This window comes from Propithecus coquereli, unplaced genomic scaffold (genome assembly GCF_000956105.1).
Source record: "Propithecus coquereli isolate 6110/MARCELLA unplaced genomic scaffold, Pcoq_1.0 Scaffold181, whole genome shotgun sequence".
NCBI lineage: Eukaryota > Metazoa > Chordata > Mammalia > Primates > Indriidae > Propithecus > Propithecus coquereli.
Window position 1 is genome coordinate 2,771,912 of NW_012142857.1, and position 22,768 is coordinate 2,794,679.

The 22,768-nt window shown below is 51.5% G+C and overlaps 1 protein-coding gene across 3 annotated transcripts in view; it reads right to left on the reverse strand.

Annotated features, from left to right (window-relative positions):
• ST8SIA5 (ST8 alpha-N-acetyl-neuraminide alpha-2,8-sialyltransferase 5) overlaps positions 1 to 22,768 on the reverse strand; it is a 56,037-nt gene that overhangs the window by 22,310 nt on the left and 10,959 nt on the right. The window contains exon 2 of one of the 3 annotated variants that reach the window (XM_012642656.1): positions 10,146 to 10,253. The exons of the other annotated variants lie outside the window; for them this stretch is intronic. Coding sequence (XP_012498110.1) covers positions 10,146 to 10,253 — 108 coding nt within the window. The remainder of the gene's footprint in view (positions 1 to 10,145; positions 10,254 to 22,768) is intronic. 3 annotated transcript variants of the gene reach the window in all.

The following is a 22,768-nucleotide window of genomic DNA, read 5'->3' on the forward strand; positions in this document are numbered from 1 at the left end:
TCAGTTTCCTTGTCTGTAAAATCAGCAAAAAAGATGCAATGCGTGTGACAGGGTTGAGAAAAGACATCGATGAGCATTTCAGGGAAAGCACAGGCACATAGGAAGTGCCCAAGAAATGCTTATTCCCTTCCGTCCCCTTTCTCCTGCCACTAAAAGGCACACGCTGCCAGCGGATGCCGCAGGGAGGCAGAGACTCGCTTACTGTCCCTCAGCTGGTTGACGGAAGGGCTGAGTCAGGGATGAACAACTCAGGAAGTGTCTCCACCATCTGCACTGGTGACATCCTCCTTCCGCTGTGATTAGTAAACCTCTCCCGTGCCACTCTGCAGATAAAGCCCACACTGAGTTCAGCTTGGACGTGGGCATGTCCTTAATCACCCCATCTCTGCTGCAGACTGTATGTATTAACCATGTGTTTCTGATGCTTTGACCCCTGGGCCCTTTCTGACCCTGGAGGTTCTGCCCCTCCCAGGGATGGCCAATTCCTGGAGATAGCCAAGGACTAGGCTGTGAGTGCACTTTTCATATGCAAACTGATGCGGGGCCATGCCCCAAACCACCTGCTCTATCAGGCTGCCACACTTTGGGCCACTGGAAGAGGCCCTGCCCTAACCACCCCAGGCCAGGTCCTAGGCAACTAGGGACAGCCCCTACTCACCAGAGCCCACTGAAATTATTCAAACTAGCCAATCCCAAGCTGCAAACCCTGCCTCACTGGCTCCTTCCCATGGAAATCCTAACAAAAGCTCTTGCACCCGTTCTCCCCGGCTCCCTCTGTCCGACCCTGCGGCTTTCCCATGTGGCCCTGCATGGTGCACCCTGCCTGCTGCTCCCAGGGATCTGTGAGTATAAAAATCTCTTCCTTTGTGACAGTCACTTCTGTATCTGCATGTCTTCTCATAACCGATCAAAGCAAATATCAGGTACCCTGAAAACACTCCATGTGGTACCTCAGCCAACTCACCAAAACTGCCCCATGCCTGTTTCTAAAGCTTGTGTTCTCATCTGGAAAATGCAGCTAATAGCCCTGTTTCCTTCTCCATCCTACCTGGGCTTTGCTTTGGGGGCTACATCGCTCTAGCTCGGTCTGTAAAGATGATTGACTAAAGGAGCCATGATCTGAATGTTTATGTCTCCCCAAAATTCATATATTGAAACTGAATCCCTAATGTGATAACATGAAGAGGTGGGGCCTTTGGGGGTGATTAAGTCATGAGAAATCTGCCCTTAAGAATGGAGATAGAAGCTGGGCATGGTGGCTCACGCCTGTAATCCTACCACTCTGGGAGGCCGAGGCAGGAGAATTGCTTGAGGCCAGGAGTTTGAGACCAGCCTGAGCAAGAGCAAGACCCCATCTCTACAAAACGTAGAAAAACGAGCCGGGCATGGTGGCATACACCTGTAGTCCCAGCTACTTGGAAGGCTTGAGGCAGCAGGATCACTTGAGCCCAGGAGTTTGAGGTTACAGTGAGCTATGATGAGGCCACTGCACTCCAGCCTGGGTGACAGAGCCAGACCCTGTCTCAAAAAAAGAATGGAGCTAGACCCTCATAAAAGAAGCTTGAAAGAGCCTTTCAACCTTCCACCACGTAAGAATGCAGCAAGAAGGTACCATCTATGAGGAACAGGTCCCCACATCAGATACCAAATCTGCTGGTGCCTTAAACTTAAGACTTCTCAGACTCAGAACTGTGAGCAATAACTTTCTATTGTTTACAAATTACCCAGTCTAAGGTATTTTGTTATAGCAGCCCAAACAGACGAAGGCAGGAAGGAAGACTTTGAGAAGCACAGCCACACCAGGTCACCCTAAATTCCACTTCCGACAGGACGTGCAGGGACTGCATTCTGGAGGAAGCCATGGAAATCCCTGTTTGGTCTGAATGCAGACATCAAATGTGATGCAATCTTTAAAATATTTTTTATCTAATTTTTTTATCGAATGACATAGGAAGATGCTCACATGCTAATGTGGAATGTAAAATTCAAGTTACAAAACTATGGTTTCCAACGAGAATTATATATGCATATGTGAATGCATGGGAAAAGGGATGAATTGTAACAAAATATTAATAGGGGTGTCTCAGAGTAGTGGGATTATGCGTGGTTTTTAAAATAATTTTCTGTATTTTTATAAGTTTTCTGTAATGGGTTACGATTCTTTTGTTATTGGGAATGACTAATAAATACCCTTTTCTTTTTAAGTCATGGACCTCTTTCCAACCATCTCGAGCTTCTCCTTACCCTGCTAGAAGACTGAGAGAAGCACCTTCTCCAACCTTCTTAAACTCCATTAGCCTCTCAAGGTGAGTTCGTCACTGTCTCTTCTTTCAGTTCTGGAAAGACAATCTCTCCCCGTGTCAAAGGGGAGGGGACCCTGGCATTACGTTGGAGCATCTCGCAGGTATACACAGCCTTGGCCAGTCATATCAAGAGCTCAGCCCCTCTCGGGTACTGCGTGGCTGCCAAGGCTGGCACCAGGCTGCGTCCATCCCGCCCCATCTCTGTGCACTCAGGGCTGTGCGGTCAGCAGTGACAGCCTCCATAAGGGAGAAAACAAATGCAGAAGACCTAAAAAAGGTAACCATGGGGGTTCCGGACATGAGTTCCCCTCTTCCCTCCCCAGTCTTGGGCTCCAACCTTGCAGGCTGAGAAGGTCTTATCTCAGCACGCTCAGGGTCTGGCCCACGGAGAGTCCGGATCTACCACCCTTTCCCCACGAGCCTGTCCCTCAGAGGCTACCCTGTTAGCCACGTCCCCTCTCTAGAGCTTCTCCAGGGCCATTGTGCCTTCCTTGGGGGCCACAATACTCTGGGTCCTGAGTGGCTGGTACAAGATGAGGCCCATGCATGCCGCTTTCTATCTAACCCCTCCCCGCAACCCTCAGACACTGATGATGTTCCAGAGACCAGGACCCCAGGAGGGTCTCTGTGTCATGCAAGAGCGCACCTGCTAGGCCTCCACCAACCTCGGAGGAGCAGGGAAGCTGCCCCAGCTCAGCAATTTAAGCCCCTGGGCCCCTGTCAAGCCTGGTACAGAATCTTGGAGAAGCACAGAGGGGTTTATTTATTTCACACTGGGTAGGAACAACAGCAGCCCATACGGCACCTTTGCACAATTTAGGAAGAAGCAACCTTTTCGCCAGATACATCAAGCCACGTGCCAGGCACATGGCTAGCTAAGGGAGAACAAGCTGGATTTCAGCCCCACCTGACTCCGTAGCTGAATATCTTCATGCAGTGCCCACCCTGCGTAACTGTATGTGGCAGCCTGATACCAGACTCTTTAACTTTGGTTTAATCCAACAGCTTTATGAGGCAGGCATTATTTCCCCATTTTATACCTAAGACTTGAACTACAAGAGATAAAGTGTAACAACTTGCCCAAGGTCATCCGGCTAGTAAATGGTGGCACTGGAAAAGAGACCTCAGGTTTGTGAGAGCCTGGAACCCGTGCTCTTAATCACTTCGGTGCACTCCCTTGCCCTGACTCTGACAGCCACGGTTCCCTGGGGGTTTTCTCAGGAAGCGGCCCCTCCCCCTCCCAAGGGCGACAGCCCTTCAGTGAGCTCAGTGCTATTTCTAGAGCCAGAACAGCTGCTGTCTCGAGATAGCACACTACCCATCAGAGCGAACGCACAGAAATCAGAGTCTGAAAATTGCAGCCTGACAATTCAGAGGACGGGAGCGTCTTCCCAAATATGCAGGAGACAGGCAAGAAGGGCTCCGCCGTTCACAACTGCAGGTCACAGCTGCCAGGAGACACTGCCAGGGCAGTGGAGAGCCCTGGCTCCGAGCCCTGGCTGGACCACAGCCGCTCGGCAGCCTTGGACTTCACCTGCCCTCTCTGGGCCACCGTTCCCTCATCTGTCTCCAGGAATCACCAGAGCTGTTTTGAGCTACCAGAACTGAAAGCAAAAGAGCCTGATGTCCTCAGTGCCACCCTAGACAGTCCTGAGGTTAATGTGCTCCAGGTGCGCACCTGTCGCCAAACCTGCGGGTCATTCCTGGCATGGGCGGGGACACGGGGATCCGAGGCAAAGCCTGAAGCCTGGATTCACTCCTCCTTCCCCACCCAGCAGTTCTGCAGATGAGTGTCCCGCACACTCCCTACGAGAGTGTGTCTGTGGTGACCTTATTTTCCAGCCAGACGAGGGGGCCCTGAACAGCTCCCTTTTGTAAAGTTTGGCTCAACAGCTCCGACTGTCTACACTAGCACCGGTCAGGTCCCTACTGCTCCTGGGGGGCCGAGCACCTCCCCCCAGGCACCCAAGCCAAGCGCCGCCTCCTAGTTGCCTCCTTCTCCTTCTTCGACAACTGTCCCCGCTTCTACTTCCCAAGCTGTCCTGTCCACCCCGGTGCCAGGGACACGACTGAGCCTTCTTCTCCCACCTGGATCAGTGTCTCTGTCTGGACACACTCCTTAGCCGTGTCTCCCTCGTTCCCACCTCTTCATCCGTCAGAGTCAGCCCAGGGTCGGCTTCCTTGGCTGCCCTCCCCGCCCTCCCTCCCCTGTGCCCGCAGACCCCGGGCACCCCTCCAGCCCGGCCCTATCACAGCTGCCCACGGCCTGTCTGTGCCCACGGCAGGTGCGGAGGGCTTTTCTTCTCTTTCACTCATCGAAGATTTGCTCACCCTCCGCTGTGTGCCAGGTACTGTTTTAGGTCAGAATACAGTGATGGACAAGCCAGACAAACCCCCGCCCTCGTGGAGCCTCCATGAGGGGAGGCAGGAAAATATGGATTCAACACGGTGCCAGGTAGCCGTGAGTGCGACAAAAAGAAAGGAAAAGAAAAGAAAAAAGAGAAGAAAAGAAAACAGGCCAGGAGTTTGGAAGGTTCAAGGAAGGCCACTCTGGACAGGGGACAAGAATAGAGGTACAGAGCCCTGTGCAGATGCGCAGGAAGAACTTTCCGGAGAGGAAACTGTAAGTAAATACAAACGCTCTGAGGACGGCAGCTGCCAATGTGGCAGAGGCTCATGTGCCCGCAGCCCAGCTTCCGCCAGGCCCTGAGTGCCCACATCGGGTGCGTGGACCACAGGGGAAGCCACGAGGTTTGCTCAGCATTTGTTTTTCCAGCACCCAGCCCAAGTATGCCCTGCCAGACCTGCGTCTCCAAATTCTTCCCAGATGGATGAAGCCCAAGAGCTCCAGCCCTTTGTCCCTTTTCTGCAGAAGTGAAAATTGACCAGAAAGGCTTGCTTGGAATTTGGGATTGCCTGGGTAGCAGTGCCCCCAAGGGCCCCTCCGGGAGCAGGTGGAGGGAAGCTTTTTCCGGGCATAACAACCAGGAAAGCCCTAAGCACAGTGCAGGAGGGGGCAGGGAGAAGGAGGAGGCCACAGAAGATAAAAAGTGGGAAAGAGGGCAGCAGGAGATGACAGACCCTAAAGATCATCCTGTCTGAGACCAACCATGCAGCTCTGACAACAATATGCACAGAAGAAATCTACTTAAATCCACAGGGCCTTTTTATCACAGTCTAACGCCAGGAGCAGAGGCAGGGATAGAAGGTTGACAGGACTTCGAGAGGAAAAGCGAGGAGACCTTCCCCCACCTTGGATGAGCTGCCCGAAGGAAGAATCGCTGTAACCCCACAATGAGTGCCAGGACCCCGGAGTCACACTACATGGGGTGCTCCAGCTCCACCACCCACCCCCTGGAAGTAACCTAGCCTTTTGGGGCCTCAGTTTCCTCATCTGTAAAATGGGGGTAAAGACAGCAGTTACCTCAAAGGTTTGAGGCTGAAGGTTACATGGGATAGCACAGGTAAGGTGCCCTGCACAGTGCCTGGTACACAGCTGGCCCCCATGACGCCCAGCGACGAGCATCGCCGTTGACATCCAAGCTGAGTCTCCTCTTCCTGGAAGGGCCTCTGACTTCTACACTAAGCTCTCGGAGCATTCACCGTCTGCACCTCGCAATTTATTACCTCATCGTACACTGTCTTGAAACAATGAGGGAACAATTCACCACAGCATAATAAAGTGCTACACTGAATTCGGACAGTTTCTTCCAGCTCTAAAACACGACAATTCCAAGCCCAGTGCGATACAATACAGGCTAGACACACACACAGCTCTCACCCAGGACCAGGGCGCGGGCCAGGCCCTCCACACTCACTCGGCTCGTTCTTCCGTAGAGGGGGTTCTCTTGTGTCGTCGCTTTGGGGCTTTCTCTTTTCTCCTGTAGCCCGTGCTACACCCCGCACTTGGGAAGTCTTCTGCACTCCAACCCAGAAGCCCAGTGGCACAGGGAGAAGACTGCCCCAGCCACAGGCAGCCTCGGCCAGCCCTGCCCTGGACCTCAGAGAGGTGTTCCTCAAGTTGCCTTTCCACGCCTCCTCTCGCCAGCCCACCCCAGTGGGAAGTAAGACCGGGCGCCAAGGCTGGTGTAGAGGCTGGAAGAAGGGGCCAATGAGGCCAGCCAGCCAAGGAGCCTGCAGGCTGTGCCTGGAGCTGGAGGGTCCAGAGGGCTCAGGAGGTGCACGCACAAGGGGTCCAGCCCAGTTCTCAAAGGCGAGAGGCTCCTAGGGACGTGGGGAATGCCTGAGCAAACACGGAGGGGCTTACGTGCATTGCCAGAGAGTTCTCCGAGTGTGTAATGACAGAAACTGCCCTGAGGGAGACATATATTACAGAAGGTGGAGTTACAGGGAGTCAGGCGGGCTGAGGCTATCAGGGAAGGCTTCAAGGAGGAGGTGGATACTGACAGGAGGACAAGGACTTGGATGTGGAGCAGGGCCCAGCTGGCAGAGGGTGAGTGAAGCCCTTTGTGCTGTGGCTACAGGCCAGGCTGAGCGCCAGCTCTGGCTGCTGGGACCGTGCCTGGGGGACTCTTGCCTCCCTGCCCTCAGAGCTCGCCCTGGCAGCTGGGTCTGGCCAGAGGGGTCGAGGTCCTGAGCTGGCGAGGGAGGACAAGGACTCTGCCCCCCACCTCGCTCTCTCCCTCCCAGACGGGCCATGCTCGGTTGGGGTGTGTTCAGGGGACTTTCTAGTCAGCTTTGGGGGAAATGTGTAATCTGCCTCCATTGCCCGCCCCCTGCTGTTTCTACATCCCTCCCACCCCATCTCACCCACCAACACTCTGTCTTCCTTCTCCCACCCAGCGGCCCAGAACTCTCTGGCTGCCCCACGACCTGTTCTGCTCAAGAGAAAATTCTCTGGTCATTCCAACCTGTGAAAGAGTTCATGATTATAAAGTGTTTCCCCCTCCTGGGGATAACTTTTCAAAGACAGCGCCAAGAGACAAGGTCGAATCCAAAGGAATAAATCTCTAAGGGAAGATTCAGGAACACTGAAATTAAAGTTGGCTTTCGTACCAATAGCCTTTACTATTTCCCTGCTTCATTCATTCTTTTATCTAATTCGCATTTACTGAGCACCTACTACATGGCAGGTGCCCTCCTGGGTGCTGGGTATTCAGAAATGAACCACTGCCTCGCTGGAAAGATAGAAGTGGATACACATAATTTGAACAATATGATGAGAAATGTCTTCAAAGACCATCCTACTTGTTCAGAGCACCCACTTAAATGGAAACATTTGCTGATTAAAAATTATTCCCTATCCTCTAATGAAAGCAGTTCCCCTAAGGGTGCTTACTGGACAACGCTTTGTAGGCCTAGACTTGAAATTAAAGCTACATGTGAATGTATATTTTATAGCTCACACCTTTCCACTGCAGCCTGGACTTCCCCCAGCCTGTGTGCAATGAGATCTGACCACAGCCTTGATGAGCACTGTCTGGCCTGGATTTTCTTTGTGGTCTTGTTTGGAGTTTTCCAGACTAATATTTGGACTGGCTCCTTCTCCCTGTGGCTGCTGCTTGAGTATACAATGTCTGTGTCATTTGCTTTTTAGCCCCTCTCTGTCCCCTGGTTATATTTGGTACTTCCTGACTTCCCTTCGAACCCTGTGAATAATAAATGATACCAGGTTGCCCAACACTTCAACACACCACACAACTATAGATAGCAAAATATGGCACGCACTGAATTATTCACTAGCTGAACACGACCACGGAGCTCATCCCATATTCCAGACTTGGAGAGTCGTTAATTGGGACGATGTGCACGGCGTCCTCGTTAGGTCCTCCCCCAAGCCCTGAAAATCTGCATTTGGAAGACGGCAGAAGCTGCTCACTTTTATTATACCAAGGTAAAAAATGTGCAACATCCGGTTCAGTCCTACTTACATTAACCGTTCTTTCTCACGTGTGGGAACTATACACATCGCAGTCTTTCCCAGAGGTGGGTACTTCAGGGGTCAACTAGAAATTGAGATTTGAAATTGGAATTGTTCCAGAGATACTGGGGATGTGTGGTCACGACATGTATTCTGTGACTAAGGGAATTCTGGGTCCACTCCCCGGAAGGAAATCGACTCGGTGGGCGACGAGGCTGCATACAGGGCACCTGATTCCAAAGTCGAATTGGCAGAGGCCAATGGAGCATCAGACCCCTGAGGGGTCCCAGCTGGCAGGAATGGGGAGGCTGGCCAGGACCACTGGTAGGAGAGAGGAAGAGAAAATCCCGGGTAAGGGAGATGAGAAAGGGGGCAGGAGAGAGGGACGCGGAGGAGAGAGGAAGGAAATGGGGAAGGAGAAAGGAAGGTGACCCAGAAAGGGCAGCAGGAAGAAAGGGAGAGAAGAACGCAGGGAAGCTGAGAGGGGAAGAGAAGCGAGAGATAAAACTGTGGAAAGAGGAAGGGAAGACAAAAGATGCTGGCAGCCAGGAAAGTCAGGGATGGAGCCCACGTGATGATTTCGGCCACTGCCGGGGAAGTCTGCCCACAAACAGCTTCCCAGGGGCCTGTCCGCCCTGCTCACTTGACTAGCATTTTCCAGCCAAAACCTCTCAGTGAACTCTTCCAGGAGTCCTTAGCAGGGGGGCAGGCACTTGCTGACTTACCTAGACCACCCCCGACCTGTTGGGAGGGTCACAGAGCAGACAGGCCATCATCTCTGGAGGCTCAACCTTCGAAGGGCAACCGTGGACCACTCGCACAACCCTCCTCCCCGTGACGTCCCAGGGCCCGGCAGCTGGCCAGGGCTCCCCCTGCACTTACACGGAAAGAACTGTGGTCCCAAAGGCCAGCGTAAGACCCTCGAGCCAGGTCATGGCATGTGGCCAGCCCCACACCTTCAGGCCTGTCTGTGGACATTCGCCCAACTGGTTTCTGATATAAGAGGCACATCTTTAATTTCTCAAAGTATTGAACAAAACCACATATTAGAGGTCCCTAAAAAACACATTACTTCTCTGCAGGGTCAATGTAATGTTTGGGTGTCAAAATTACTAGCAATGAAAACGTCCCTCTTCCAGAGAAATGGATCTAAGAGTTAGTCCCTACTTAGAAAAAAAAAAATTAAGGAACTAAACAGCTTAATCAGCCCTTGGGAACCCTTAGCTGGCAGGTTCCAGCCACACCCGGCTCCCAGCAGATGGAGCATCCTGCCTTGTCTGCAAAAATTCCCCGCAATGCCCCCTGCAACGAGTGTGCCCTGCCTGAGAATATCCCATTTTTATCCGTTCCCCAAATATTACTGAACTTCTACTCCTGAATATACACAGTGCCCTTAGTTACTGATTTTAGCTCCAAACGCTACAACAGGTCAGGAGGAAATAACCACGTGATGGTGTGAATGTCAAGTATCAGGGTCACCTTGATGGAAGTGGTTCTGCCCCAGCCAAGAGCAGCCTCGCCTGTGGGCAGAGCAGGGACTGCCTGGGCAGTGGACTCCAGAGGAGCAGGGACCCCTCCCTGACGTCCACCCCCTGCTGCCGCCCACCCACACACATACCTACACACTCTTGCCAGCTGATATCCGAAATCCCTGCAGCGGGTACAGAGCTTTGGCCCCCACCCTCAAATGGAGGCTTGAAACCAAGACTCCCCCCATCACCACTAGAAGGGGCAGCGAGTTGCTACTTTGTTGTAGTTGGGTCCCACCCCTCATCTTTCGAATCCATTCACCCCTCAGGTTAAAGGAGACAGGTGGACATACCAAAATGCATTGAGCTTTGAGCCACCGGAACGAACCTGCTTCTTCCCTGAAGACACATTGTCCACCCTGGGAAGCAGGGGCTGCAGGGTCACTACAGGGCCAGCTTCCCCCCTCCCTGACCATTCACCGGGTGCTGTACCTGGAGCTGGGGTCACTGCCGCTCTGCACTGCTGGGTCGTCCGTGACATTAAAGAGCCCCGTCCAATTGGCCAGCTGGTCACCACTCTGCCAACCAAACTGGAGGCCTCTGGCAAGAAAACGAGGCAGTCGGTACTCAAGCTCATTTGTTGAGTTAAGCCTGCCTACCAGAGAGCCACACCCTGTCACTATGCCCAAATGACACATCACCTTGACCATGCACGTAATGGAGATGCTGGTAACGACTCCAACCGTGAGGATGACGTAATGAACCACAGCCCTTCCCGTGCTGTCTGCTCCCCCACATCCGTCCCCCCACTTCACCTCCACCAGCAAGGCTGAGACGACACATTTCACACACAGGGAAACTGAGGCTTAGTGAGATTAAGGTCACAGAGCTCTTCTAGCTCCTGTATGGCACCACCCCCCAATTCCTGCCCCTGGAGACTTAAGCCAGAAGAACCCCAGCTCACCAGCGCTTTGTCCTCCTCGAAAGCCAGACACACTTCAGAGCTTTCAATGAAATCTACAGTTTTCCAATGTGTAAGGATACCACTCCTGGCCTGAGATGATGCACCCAACACGTCTGTCTCCACTCCCTCCCCAAAGCTCACTAAAATGACAGCAAAGGAATAAACACAGGCATGGCATGTTGAGGCCATAGCACATGGCCTCCAGGCCATGCTGGACACAGAAAACCAAAGAGGCGATGGGCAGAGGCCAGCACACGTGGCAGCCTGACCACCTGCAAGAACCTGACCTACTCACCGCGGACAACTCAGGAAGGCTCAGAACGGAAGGTCCCCAGGGCACCAAAGGTGGGAGTGCAAACGGAGCTGAGAGCAGCAGGAGTTTTCTAAATCTATACGAGGAGCAGTCAGACAACTCCTCCCCACCTCCTACGCCCTCTCACGCCAGATCCCCTTCCTGAGCCCAAGTGGTCTGGTCACTCTGCCTACCCGCCCCACATGTGGCAGGAGGTTTGCTCTCTGTGGAAGCCGAGCCAGAGAAGACCTGCACTGTCTTCCTCGCATATGGAGACTCTAAACTGAAAGCAGCTAGGTGAGCATGAAGTCTGCTTACTGACTGCACCTGGCCGCAGATGCAGGGGCCACCCACCCCGCCCTACAGGGGTGACCAGGGATGGGTTTTTCAGGAGGGAAACTGATCCCGGCTCAACAGAAACAGATATGGAGGAAAGGGCTGGTGCCCACCTGCTCACCCCGGGACAGGCTTTCCCAACCTGGCACTCTGGGCCTCTGGTGCTGCATAGTTCTTTGCTGTGGGACAGTCCTGCGCACCGTAGGATGCTGAGCAACGTCCTTGGTCTCTACCACAAAATGCCAGCAGCACCTCACCCCCAACTCTCCTGTTGTACCGATCAAAAATGTCCCCAGACATTGCCAAATGTCCCCTGAGGGCAAAACAGCCTGGTTGAGAACTACTGCCTATAACAATGCACAGAGCTTCCCAGGAACCTTCCAGTGACTGGCTGGCCCTTAAATATGAAACGGCTATCAGAGACCACTGACATGCGAAGAAAACTTTAACTTGAAAGTCAGAGAACAAAACAAACAAATAATAAAAAGAAACTCAAGGGAAAAGAAACAAGTGGGGAAAAAATTTAATAAAACCCTCAATAATAAAGAGCCCCCAGGCACAGAGGATGGGACAGCAGAGGGCTGCTGAGCTGGGAGCTGATCCACCCGCATCCCCATTGATGAGGCCAGCGCCTGGCTCTCTGCACCTCCCCGGGCCTCTGCTCCCATCCTTCAAGTGAGGAGAACCGTCTCAGATGTCTCCGAAGTCCTTGACAGAGAGTGTCGCCGAGCTGAGCCACCTCCTCCAATGCCCCCGACTCCCTCCTCACAAGTCCAGCTCGCCTCCTGCGTGCAAGTTAGCTTCCCACAGCCAAGCTCTGGGCTGAGGAGGCCTGCCCGCAGAGAGCTGCACACATGAGGTGCTCAATGGATGCTTTGCTGGGTGACTGCTGATTCCCCCCTCACACTCTCCAGTCTCCATGGCACAGGGGAACTCGGCCTAGGGGAGGAACAGGAACAACTCACAGGGCAGAGCCTGAAGCCAAAGCAAAAAGCCTGTGTAGTTCTTAGTCGCTTCAGAATACAGCAGCACTCCACTTTCGTTCTAATTTAGTAGTTATTTATTTATTTATTTCAGAAACAGGGTCTCACTCTGTTGCCCACGCTGCAGAGCAGTGGCGTCATCATAGTTCACCGCAGCCTCAAACTCCTGGGCTCAAGCGATCCTCCTGCCTCAGCCTCCCGAGTAGCTGGAACTATAGGTGCCTCTACCATGCCTGGCTAATTTTTTTTTTTTTTTTTTTTTTTACTATTGTTATTAGAGAAGGGAGTCTCACTCTTGTTCAGGCTGGTCTCGAATTTCTGACCTCAAGCGATCCTCCTGCCTCGGCCTCCATTTTATTTTAAAAGAAGAAAAAGATTTGAAATAAATATGGCAGAATGCTAACATTTATTAATACTGTTAATTCTCAGTCATGACTACACGTATGTCTGTTATATTGTTCTCCATCTTCTTTTGTATTCCATCTTTTCATAGTAAAAGTGCATGTTAAAATGATTTTTAAAAATTGAGTGCTTAACTGTGCTAAACCTGTAATCACTAACAAGACGTTGGAGTAGCCAAACGCAGCTTCCCGGACTGGGTCATCCTTGCAGGTTAAGCTAACATGGAACACTGTCTTGAACTTAAGCAACCCTAACATATAAAGATTTTATATAAACTGATTTATTCAAGACTGGATTCGGATGTGCAGAGGCCCCGAGCCCTGAAAAGTGTAGGGTGCCGCCTCACACCCACACTTCCTCAAAAGCCACGTGCCTGTTCAGATTTAAATAGCTCTGTCTGGATTTTCTGACTATGAACTCGGGATATGTTCATGGAGACTCAGCTTTTCTCTGTTGTTCTGGTTATTGCTGACAACCTGGCTTGGCCAGGTCCCCTGTTGTGTAATCCACGGCCGTGTAATTTCACCCCCGCTCGCAGGACAGTGAACCCCACAGCCATCCGAGGGTGGTAAAAGCTGCCTGGGCTCCCCAGAGTCAACTAGCAGGGGAATTTCAGGGCAAAAGGCAAAATCACATCTCAAGAGAAGCAATTTAAAAACAGGAGGAGTTGTCCATTAGAATGGCATTACCTTCATTAATAATACACTCCAAAAATTGTCAGGCATTATCTTACTAAAATTTATGCCAGAGGATTAAAAAGCATATGTTCCAAGCACCATGATAGGTTTATATGTTATTTCAAATCTTCCCAAAAGCTTGGAGGTTGGTATTACTACTCCCATTTCACAGATGAGGACGCTGAAGTCCAGGGAGATTAGATTTACAACCTGCCCGGATATTACGCAGAGCAGAGAAAGTATTCAAGCCAGAGTCCTACTTCAGGGACTGTGTTTCCTCCTTTTGTCTTTTAACCCCATGTTCTCCCTGCTCTTTGGGGGTGGCGGGAAGACTTCCATTATCCAATATTTTAATATTATTACAGCTGCTGCTGTCTTTATATAAAACAGCTATATTGTTTCATATAAAGACAAAGAAGTCTTTATATGAAACAAACCATAGAGCACGTATTGTAGATTGGAGAGGCTGAACTAAATCATCCCTGAGATCCTCTCCCATTTTGACTGAAGACCCAAAGTCCCAAGATTTCGAACATGGAAATTCTGGCACTGGAGGCCAGGGGAGGCAATTTTATGGGGCACACGATGGGAGAAGGAAACGGCATGTCCATAGAGCTCCACTCACGGCGTGTGGGCACCTACACAATCTGCCTGCACATATGGTGGGCACATATGGTGGGCCTGGGGCCAAGCATCCGCGAGTGGCCACTCAGAGATCCACTCAGTGGCCACTCAAAAAGGGCTGAACCTGTGAGGCCCAGGGCACTGGGCACTGCGGACACCTGGGTTCCCCACCCCTGATGCGGGAGCCCAGGACCCGGTGTGCTGGGTGCTCAGCCCAGCAGAGCACGGCATACAGCCCAGGTCACCAAAAGGCTGGCCGGGTGCCTCAAGACAAAATGCAACCGAACCCATCCTGGCAAACCACCTCCGAGGGCCTCCTGCTTCAGCCCCCCGCAGGCTTTGGAGGGTGAGACTGAAGCCAGTGTCGTCATGACATTTTTCAGGTCAGTAGAGGACAGGAAGACAGCTGCTTCCTAGCTGGTCTCCTGGCCTTCGTGCCTTCCCTGCCCAGTGGCCTGCACACTGCCATCAGAGTGCGCTTCCTAAGAAGCATGCCAATAGCACCCCTCCTCTACTCTGGAACCTTCTGAGAATCCCCACAGCCAAAAGTATGAGATCCCAGGCTCTCAGCTCAGCTCCCTCCAGCGGCGCCACCATGTGAACCTCAGCTTCCTGAGCTGCTGCCATGCTCCTGCCCTCACCTCTGTCCTCCTACCTAAACCTCCCCCACTTCCAAGGTCCAGCCAAGCACCACTCCTTCCCTGCAGCTCTCTCTGCCCTCCCTGGCCCAGCCTGCTGGGCTATGCTGCCTCAGAACCAAGTCAGCACTTACTCCCGAACCCCCTCGGAGCCTCCCAGCCTGCCTGACTTGGCGGTCATTTCTGCCCGTCTCTGTGAGTTCTGTCACCCCTCCACAATTATAGTCCTTCCCAGGGAAGAAACTAGGTCTTATGCCTAAACCTGAGCCCCAGATTGTCTTTGTCAAGGTCCCTCAAGCAAACCAAGTGGGAAAAAGGGGCCGGCGAGGCTACCTCAAGGTTCTGGAACTCCAGGATCCTGAATTCCACCCTCTCCAGAAGCTGCCTTGAGGAAAATTTGAACAGGAGGTTTGTATTAGTCCCAGGAAAGAGGAAGAAAGAGAGGGAGGGGAGTCCAGCCGGGCACACACGCCAGACTGTTGAGTCCAGCCCTCCAGGGTGGGCAAAGGGGTTGTGGCCACAGAGGTGCTCCCAGGCAAGCCCCCACTCCAAGAGACAAAGCTTACAATGGATAGTCCAGCAATGCCACAGAGACCGTCCCCTGCCCCTCAAGTGTCTTACCCCTCGACCAGTCGCTCAGACCCGAAAGAGAATGGCTGTCTTTCCACCAACAATTACACACGGGCTTCTTGGGTGCTAGCAGACACTGCTGCTGCTCTCAAGAGCTGACAGTCTGGTTGTACCGTTAATTGGAAATGACCACCTGTGCACAGGTAAGGTCCCAGGTGGAATCTAGGGGTGGAGGGTGACGGGACAGGAAAAGCAGAGAGCTGGAGGAGGCCAGTTCAGGGCTCTTCTAGGAATTGCAGTGCTCACCCCAGAAACTGCTAGTTCTCATTGAGGAGCGAATGGCCCCAATTGCTGAACAGTATTTAGTGGGATTTCAGGCAGCAGCACCAGTTTGATGAGGAAGAAATTTCTGGATTTCTGGATAAGAAGGCATTCCCAGTGCCTCTCAGTCACTCACACACCTGCAGCCACCATGTTCTTTTAATACCCGCCCCATAGGTGGCCACTTTCTTCAGCGCTTTGATAACCATCGGAGGAGGTGCCTCGTCCCCAGGCAATGCTTGCCTCCAGAGATTCCTGGATTCCAGAGATTCTGGCTCCCCCAAAGCCCACATTCCACCACCCACTAGCAACATGACTCCAGGCACTGAACCTCTTGAAGCCTCAGCTTTCTCAACGAAGTGGAGGAATAACCCTTGACCTGAGGATAGAAACAGTCCACAAAAGCAGATATATAGATGCTAACAACCATAGAGAGGGTTATGTCTAATAATATACAATTTAAATGCATTGAACCAAATGTTTGCTTTCAGAAAAGATAATAGGGCGAGAAGAAGTCTTACTTTCCACATGCAAACCATTTTGTACCTTTTGAATCTCATACACGCACACATTACCTTTTCAAAAAATAAACCAAAGTAAATTTTGGTGTGGGTTTAATCTCACTAGTAACCAAAGACATGAAACTGAAAATAATGCAATCTTATTTTTAACCTGTCAAATTGACAAAAATATATATAATGTTAATACTCAGGGCTAGTCATTGGTACCAACCTTATGGAAGAGAATTTGGAAATATGGATCAAGAGGCTGAAGAATGCTTCTATCTTTGGTCCCAATGATACCCCTTCCAGAATTTTTATCCTCAGGAAATTATCAAAATCACAAAGGTTTGAACCAGATGGACTGTTGTTGGAAGTCTGTTATGAATCAGGAAATGCATTGGGGAAAGGCTAGTGCTTCAAAACGAAGGGTGGCCATATAGCCACCAAAACATCATACATAGAAAGACGTGCCAAAAACTTCGTACGTCTCCAAGCAGTGGGATTATGTAGGATTTTTTTCCCGCTTATTTATACTTTTCTGTTCTAAAAGCTTTACAAGGAACATGTATTATTTTTATAACTACATAAAAAAGTAGGAACAGTGTAAACTCAAAATAATACAATAATAGTAATAATATTGAAATTATAATTCTAGACGTTATAGACTGTTTGGAGGCACAGAGCAGGTCCTCAATAAGTTATTCTTGAACTTTCTCAAATGAGAGACTGACTAATCAGTGCAAAAGTTTTCTACTCCCCTCCTTTTTCTGGAAGCATCACTTTAGGAAACCTGTAAGTACTTTCTTGTCTCTTTGAAATGTGTATAAATCCTTTTCAAAACTACATAGACCTTTTGTCAGCTTAAAACCCAGGGACCTCTTTTCAAAGACCAAGGAGCCATCTCTCTGAAATGTGAAAAAAATCAATGAAGATATTGCCCCTAGGCTGGGCGTGGTGGCTCAGGCCTGTAATCCTAGCTCTCTGGGAGGCCGAGGCGGGCAGATTGTTTGAGCTCAGGAGTTCGAGATCAGCCTGAGCAAGAGCAAGAACCCGTCTCTACTAAAAATAGAAAGAAATTAATTGGACAATTAAAAATATATAGAAAAAATTAGCCGGGCATGGTGACGCATGCCTGTAGTCCCAGCTACTCGGGAGGCTGAGGCAGGAGGATCGCTTGAGCGCAGGAATGTGAGGTTGCTATGAGCTAGGATGATGCCACGGCACTCTAGCCAGGGCAACACAGTGAAACTCTGTCTCAAAAAAAAAGATATTGCCCCTAGTGCCTAGTTTCTGGGGGAGGGTAGGTGCCTAACTTCAGTGGGCACCTTGCTCCAAGCTGCAAAACTACCTCCTGTCATAAAGATTGGAGAGGTGTGTTTCTCCTCTGGATAAAACCCATTTGCTAACGTGGCTGGTCACCCCATTACCAGGTAAAGTGAGCATGAACTACGTATGACAAATGATGCCATCAACCACTTGAGGACTAGTTGTTTATCTTGAGAGGATGTAGGTAGTGGGTTGGATCTCGTTCTGTTTTTGCAATCCCTTAGCAGATTGCCTGTGATGTGCATCACATTCTGATTTAATGCTTATTCCATACCAAAAATATTTTATTTCTCTAACAAAAAAAAAAAAAGCCTTTTGGTTACTCTTTTGGTGCTGCACTAACAGGAGGGATGACAATGATGACGATGGCTGGTATTAAGGCAAAAATGAAAAATCAGGGGCAGTTGTTTCACATCGAGATCTTTGTGCCCAGCCCCTTCACCTCCCCATCACCCCACCAGGACACCCCAGGTGTGGAGGGCGGGGATCCCAGGGGCCAGCAGTCAGAGTGGCTAGAGTAGCTGACCCAAAAGTCCTTCCTGAATCAAGTCTTGACCAAGAACAAAGCCAAATCCACGTCTTTTCCTTGAGTCAACTCAGTCTCGAGCCAGTGGGCCCCCCAACAACAGGTGCCTTTACCTTCCTGGTGGATCCCATCCTGTCCACGTGACGGCCACTCTCATCCTGTGACAGTCATCTCAAAAGGTAGGGACAGTCCTACAAGGCCCTTGCTTTCTCTGAAAAGCTCTCCTTTGAGAAGCTCATCTATGCTCCCCTTGGAACTTGTAGAGTGCAACACACTCTGGCTAGAACACCCAATAAAAGTGCAACCATGCATCCATGCTTCATGTTTCCACAAAGGGCTTCACCTCCACGAGGGAGCAAATTCAAGCCTGGGGATGAGGAGGCTGGACAGAGACTGAATGAAGTAAAGTCAACAAGAACTGGGGAGTGGCCAGGTGCAGTGGCTCAAGCCTGTAATCCCAGCACTTTGGGAGGCCGAGGGGGGAGGGTCACCTGAATTCAGGAATTCAAGACCAGCCTGGGCAGCATAGTGAGACCCAGTCTCTACCAAAACAACAAAAAATAAAAAATAAAAAGAACTGAGGAGTGTATGCTCTGCTCAACATGTGGGAAGATAGGCTTCCTATTACCACTCAGATCATTTTTCCAAGAGATGCTGGAATTCCAGAATTTTATTTTTAATCTCCCAATTCTTAAATGCTGTCAATTTCATTGTGCAGACCAAACATGGCATGCTGTAGGCTGGGGACCACCCAATGGCAGCCCCTGACTTAACATCTTGCCGAATCCTGGCCCCTGTCCTGTGTATGTCAGCCATCACAGCTGAGGAAACCGAGGCATAGAGGGTGAAGTTAGCTCCCGGTCAGCTGGTGGCAAAGATAGGCCTGGAACCCAGGAGTCCTGACTCCCAGTTGAGAGTTCAGGCCTCTCAACACCCAAGTCTGGGTCCTGTCCCAGGAGTCAGCTACACACAGCGCACTTGGGGTCTTCCCCCCTTGGAGCACCTTCTCACCTTGGTCAGCGACCTCAGCCTTCTGGCCTCATGCACGACAGACCTGCTCACCACTGCAACAGGTGTCCACACCTGTCACCACCCCTTTCCCTCCCACTCACCAGGGCATAGAATAGGAATGCAAATGACTGGGCTCACTATTGTTACGAGGCTAACCTTGAGTAGACTCTATTTGAAAAAAATAATAAGAGAAGAAAATCACTCACAAAGGTCGCTACTTTTGTGGGAGGATAATCTATTGAATTACTCATTTGTATTTTCCCTCCCCGTTCCAGAAAGGTAGCTTGGCTTTTTGTCTTCTCACTTTAGGGCCATCTGGGTTGTGGGGGCTGGACGGCTTCAAAGCTCACGGAAGCAATTGTGCTAGACCGTGGTCCTGCAGGGAGGAGGGAGGCCAGCACCTTTGGGTCTGGGGAGGACTGCAGTGGAGGTGGTGAGACCACAGCCCAGGAGAAGATTCCTCAAGACCCAGAAGCCCACGAGGGTGATTTGGGGTCCCTCTCTCCACGCACACCTCAGAAGGGAGAGCAGGGCCTCAGAAAGACAGCTGCTTGGGGCAGCTCAGGAGGCTCATCTAAGGCTCTAGAAGCCTCCAGAAAGCAGTGGGCGGATCAGCGGAGGCCGGTGTGGCCCACGGAGTCCCCTGACTGTTTTGTTCCACACAAGACCTCTAGGGTCTTCACACCCTCCTGGGGGGTGGAGGGAAGGCGCCTCAACAATGGTAGATTAAATTTCTCACCAGCTGATGAATAAGGTTTAGTTATATTTTTTTAATTAAAAGAAAGGTAAAAAATGAGGCATTTCTTTCACACCAAGGCAAGCCTGTGAAATAAAATGTATAAGCGCTCTTCTATTATTAATCAGCAAATCGCTGGCAGCGTACCTCACAGCTGACGGAGAGCACCTTTCTTTTACCCATTCATTCCATTTTTATCTCATTATATATACATCATATTTAGTTTATTACATGATTCTACATCTGTCGAACAGCCACACCAGGCTGGGTGCTGAGGTTCAGCACTGAACAAACCGCCACAGGCCCTGCTCCAGTGACACTTAATTTCTTTTAGAGGGAGACAGATATGATGACAATAAACTAACAGGCGACAAATGGTGTACTACGCCAGAGGGCGACAGGCGCTGTGAGAAAACAAAGGGAGGAAAGCGGCGTAAGGCGTTCGGGGTGGGCAAGGGATGCTCCTCCGCACGGAGTGGTCGAGGCAGGACAGGAAGTGGGTGGCGAAGGGCCGGGCGGTTAATGGGGAGTGGAGCCGGTGCCGCAGGAATGCGCCAGCACCTGCGAAGGCCAAGGGGCCACATGAGCCAGGGCCAGGGAGGCGGGTGACATGGCATCTGTTCACAGAAGCCAGGCCACCTTTCCGTGGTCCTCAAAGCCATCTAGGAGGCAGATGGGCCCGATTTCATCTTCTGGGGAGCAAAGAACTCAGCTGGGTCACCCAGGAGACGGAGGGCTGAGCCTGGAAGTGGGCCCCTCTCCCTCCCGGGGTGCTCAGATTGCCCTGCCCCCACCCCTGCAGCCCTCCGCCCTCCCCAGGTCCAGGTGAGGATCCCCCTCCAGGTGAGGAGCTGGGCCTCTCGGACAAGGCGCCCAGGACCTTCCCACTCAGATGAAAGCGGAGGTGCTGCCAGCGCAGAGGTATTCGGGAGGATTAATGGGCATAATCACCAGGTTCCTCTCTCCCTTGCCTGTGCTCGCTCCTGACTCACTAGTGACTCACGTTATCTTCCTGTGAAGCTCCCGGCGGCAATACTCCCCCAAGAAGAACCTCAGGGGAAAGGGAAGTGGTTGCATTCCCCAGGATTCACCTGGGGGGGGGGCCTTTCATTTGGGGCAACAGAAAAGATGCTGCAGGGTGGGAGCATCTTGAGGGAGGAGAGGAAGGACCCCCGCCTTGGCAATCCCCAGGCCGGGCCCCTCCACACTATCCGCCCCCTGGAAGGGAAAGGAGGGAACTGGAGGAGCTAGGACAGGCACAGAAGTGGATGGGGCCTCTAGCGGGATGCCCCTGGGCCCTGGTGCTTGGTGAGCAGGTGGGCATTCTGGATTCTGAAGCCATCCTGGTTCCACAGGTCCCAGGGGGAGTACAAGTCCTTACGGTGCCAAGGCAGGGGGAGGGGCGGGGTGCCCACTGGGGGCCACCCAGCCACGGAGGGGTCCAGAGAGAAGCAGAACAAGCTCCAGGCAGAGCTCTGAGACCACCTCCAGCCTTGCTGTTGCAAAGGCTGAGCTGGGCCCCCAAGGCCAGCCTCACTCAATATGTTCCTGTCCCTGGCCTGGTGTCCCAGACCTCCACTGCCTGCCCACTCCCTCCCTGCTCATCACAACTCGCCTCAGGGCCAGACCCACACAAGTGGACACCCAGGGCCATCCAACGTCCCCACCCCTCTTCCAATTGCTCCTTGTTAGATGTTTCATCAACATGCATTTCAGGGAGGGGCTCCTACAGGAGGAAAGGGGGTGGCATGCACCAGCCTTGCAGCTGTGGGCTGCATTCAGGCAGCGAGCACAGTGCAGACCCCGCCCTCCTCCTTGGAGAGCCGTGGACTGATGTGGACATGGGGGGAGTCTCTCAAACACTCTCCCAAGCATTCATCATACCACTCGCTTTGTCAAGAACTTGCACAGGTACTGTTTCTCCACCTTATCACATGCCCTGGATTCTGTGCATGTGTTTGCATGTTGTGTGTGTGTGTGTGTGCGCACACCTCCCAGGCTAGCACCCACACTCTCCCCCAAGCCTGTGGGACTCAGTCCAGCCAAACTTCTCCATCCATTTCATTCCTGCCCCAGGCCCTTTGCTCCTGCTGGTTCCTCTGTCATAGGTTGAATTGTGTCCCCCCAGAACACATATGTTGAGGTCCTACACCCCAGCACCTGTGAAATTTGACCTTAGTTGGAAATAGAGTCCTTTCAGATGTAGTTAGTTAAGTAAGATAAGGTCATATTGGAGTAGGGTGGGCCCATAATCCAATATGACTGGTGTTTCTATAAAAAGGGGAAATTTGGACACAGAGACACACACCAAGGAGAAGGCCACGTGAAGATGAGGGCAGAGATCCACAAGCCAAAGGACACAAAAGATCATCGGCAAACCACCAGGTGCAAGTGGAGAAGCATGGAACAGAGTCTCAAAGTCCTAAGAAGAACCAACCCTGCTGATCTTGGACTTCCAGCCTCTGGAACTGTGAGATGACAACTTTCTGTTGCTTAAGCCTCCCAGTCTGTGGTGCTTGTTACAGCAGTCCTAGCAAACTAATACGCCTGGGGTTGCTTCTCGAAGCTTCTAGGGCAATCTTACTGTTTCTTCCAGGCTCCACTCAAATCCTAAACTTTGTCCAGTGGTTCTCAAACTTGACTCTGTGGAGCAACTGGGGCACCCTTTGAGCCTCTGCAGAGGAAGGAGCAGGAATGGTGGAGGGTGCGGTTAAAGGGGGCAGGACTGGAGCCCCCACCCTGTTTCAGGCAGAGCAGCAGCCCTTTCAAGGTGAAGAAGGCACAGGCTCCTACACAGCCCTAGGCCAGGGGATCTCTCTGTTCCCCAACTCCAGCAGCATTGAACAAGAGTCGACATCGTCCACTGGGCACTTGGCATCCAACGCAGTCTGTAAACTCTGCATGTGTGTTTGACCCCTCCCTGCCTCCCTGCCAGAACTCCTTGAGAGCAACCTGATTCACCCTCCTTGGAAACCGATGCCCACAGCAGCACTGTCCAGGAGAAATATTTCAGGGGCCGCATACGTAATTGAAAATTTTCTGGTAGCCACATTATAAAAAAGTAAAAACACATGTAATAAAATGGCTTAGAACTAAATACACATAGACATACAAATGAGTGCATGTAAAACCTTGTACGTTAATTCCTCGACGTTAATTTCCTGGTTGTGACACTGTACTGTGTTGTTTTCAAAGATGGAACCTTT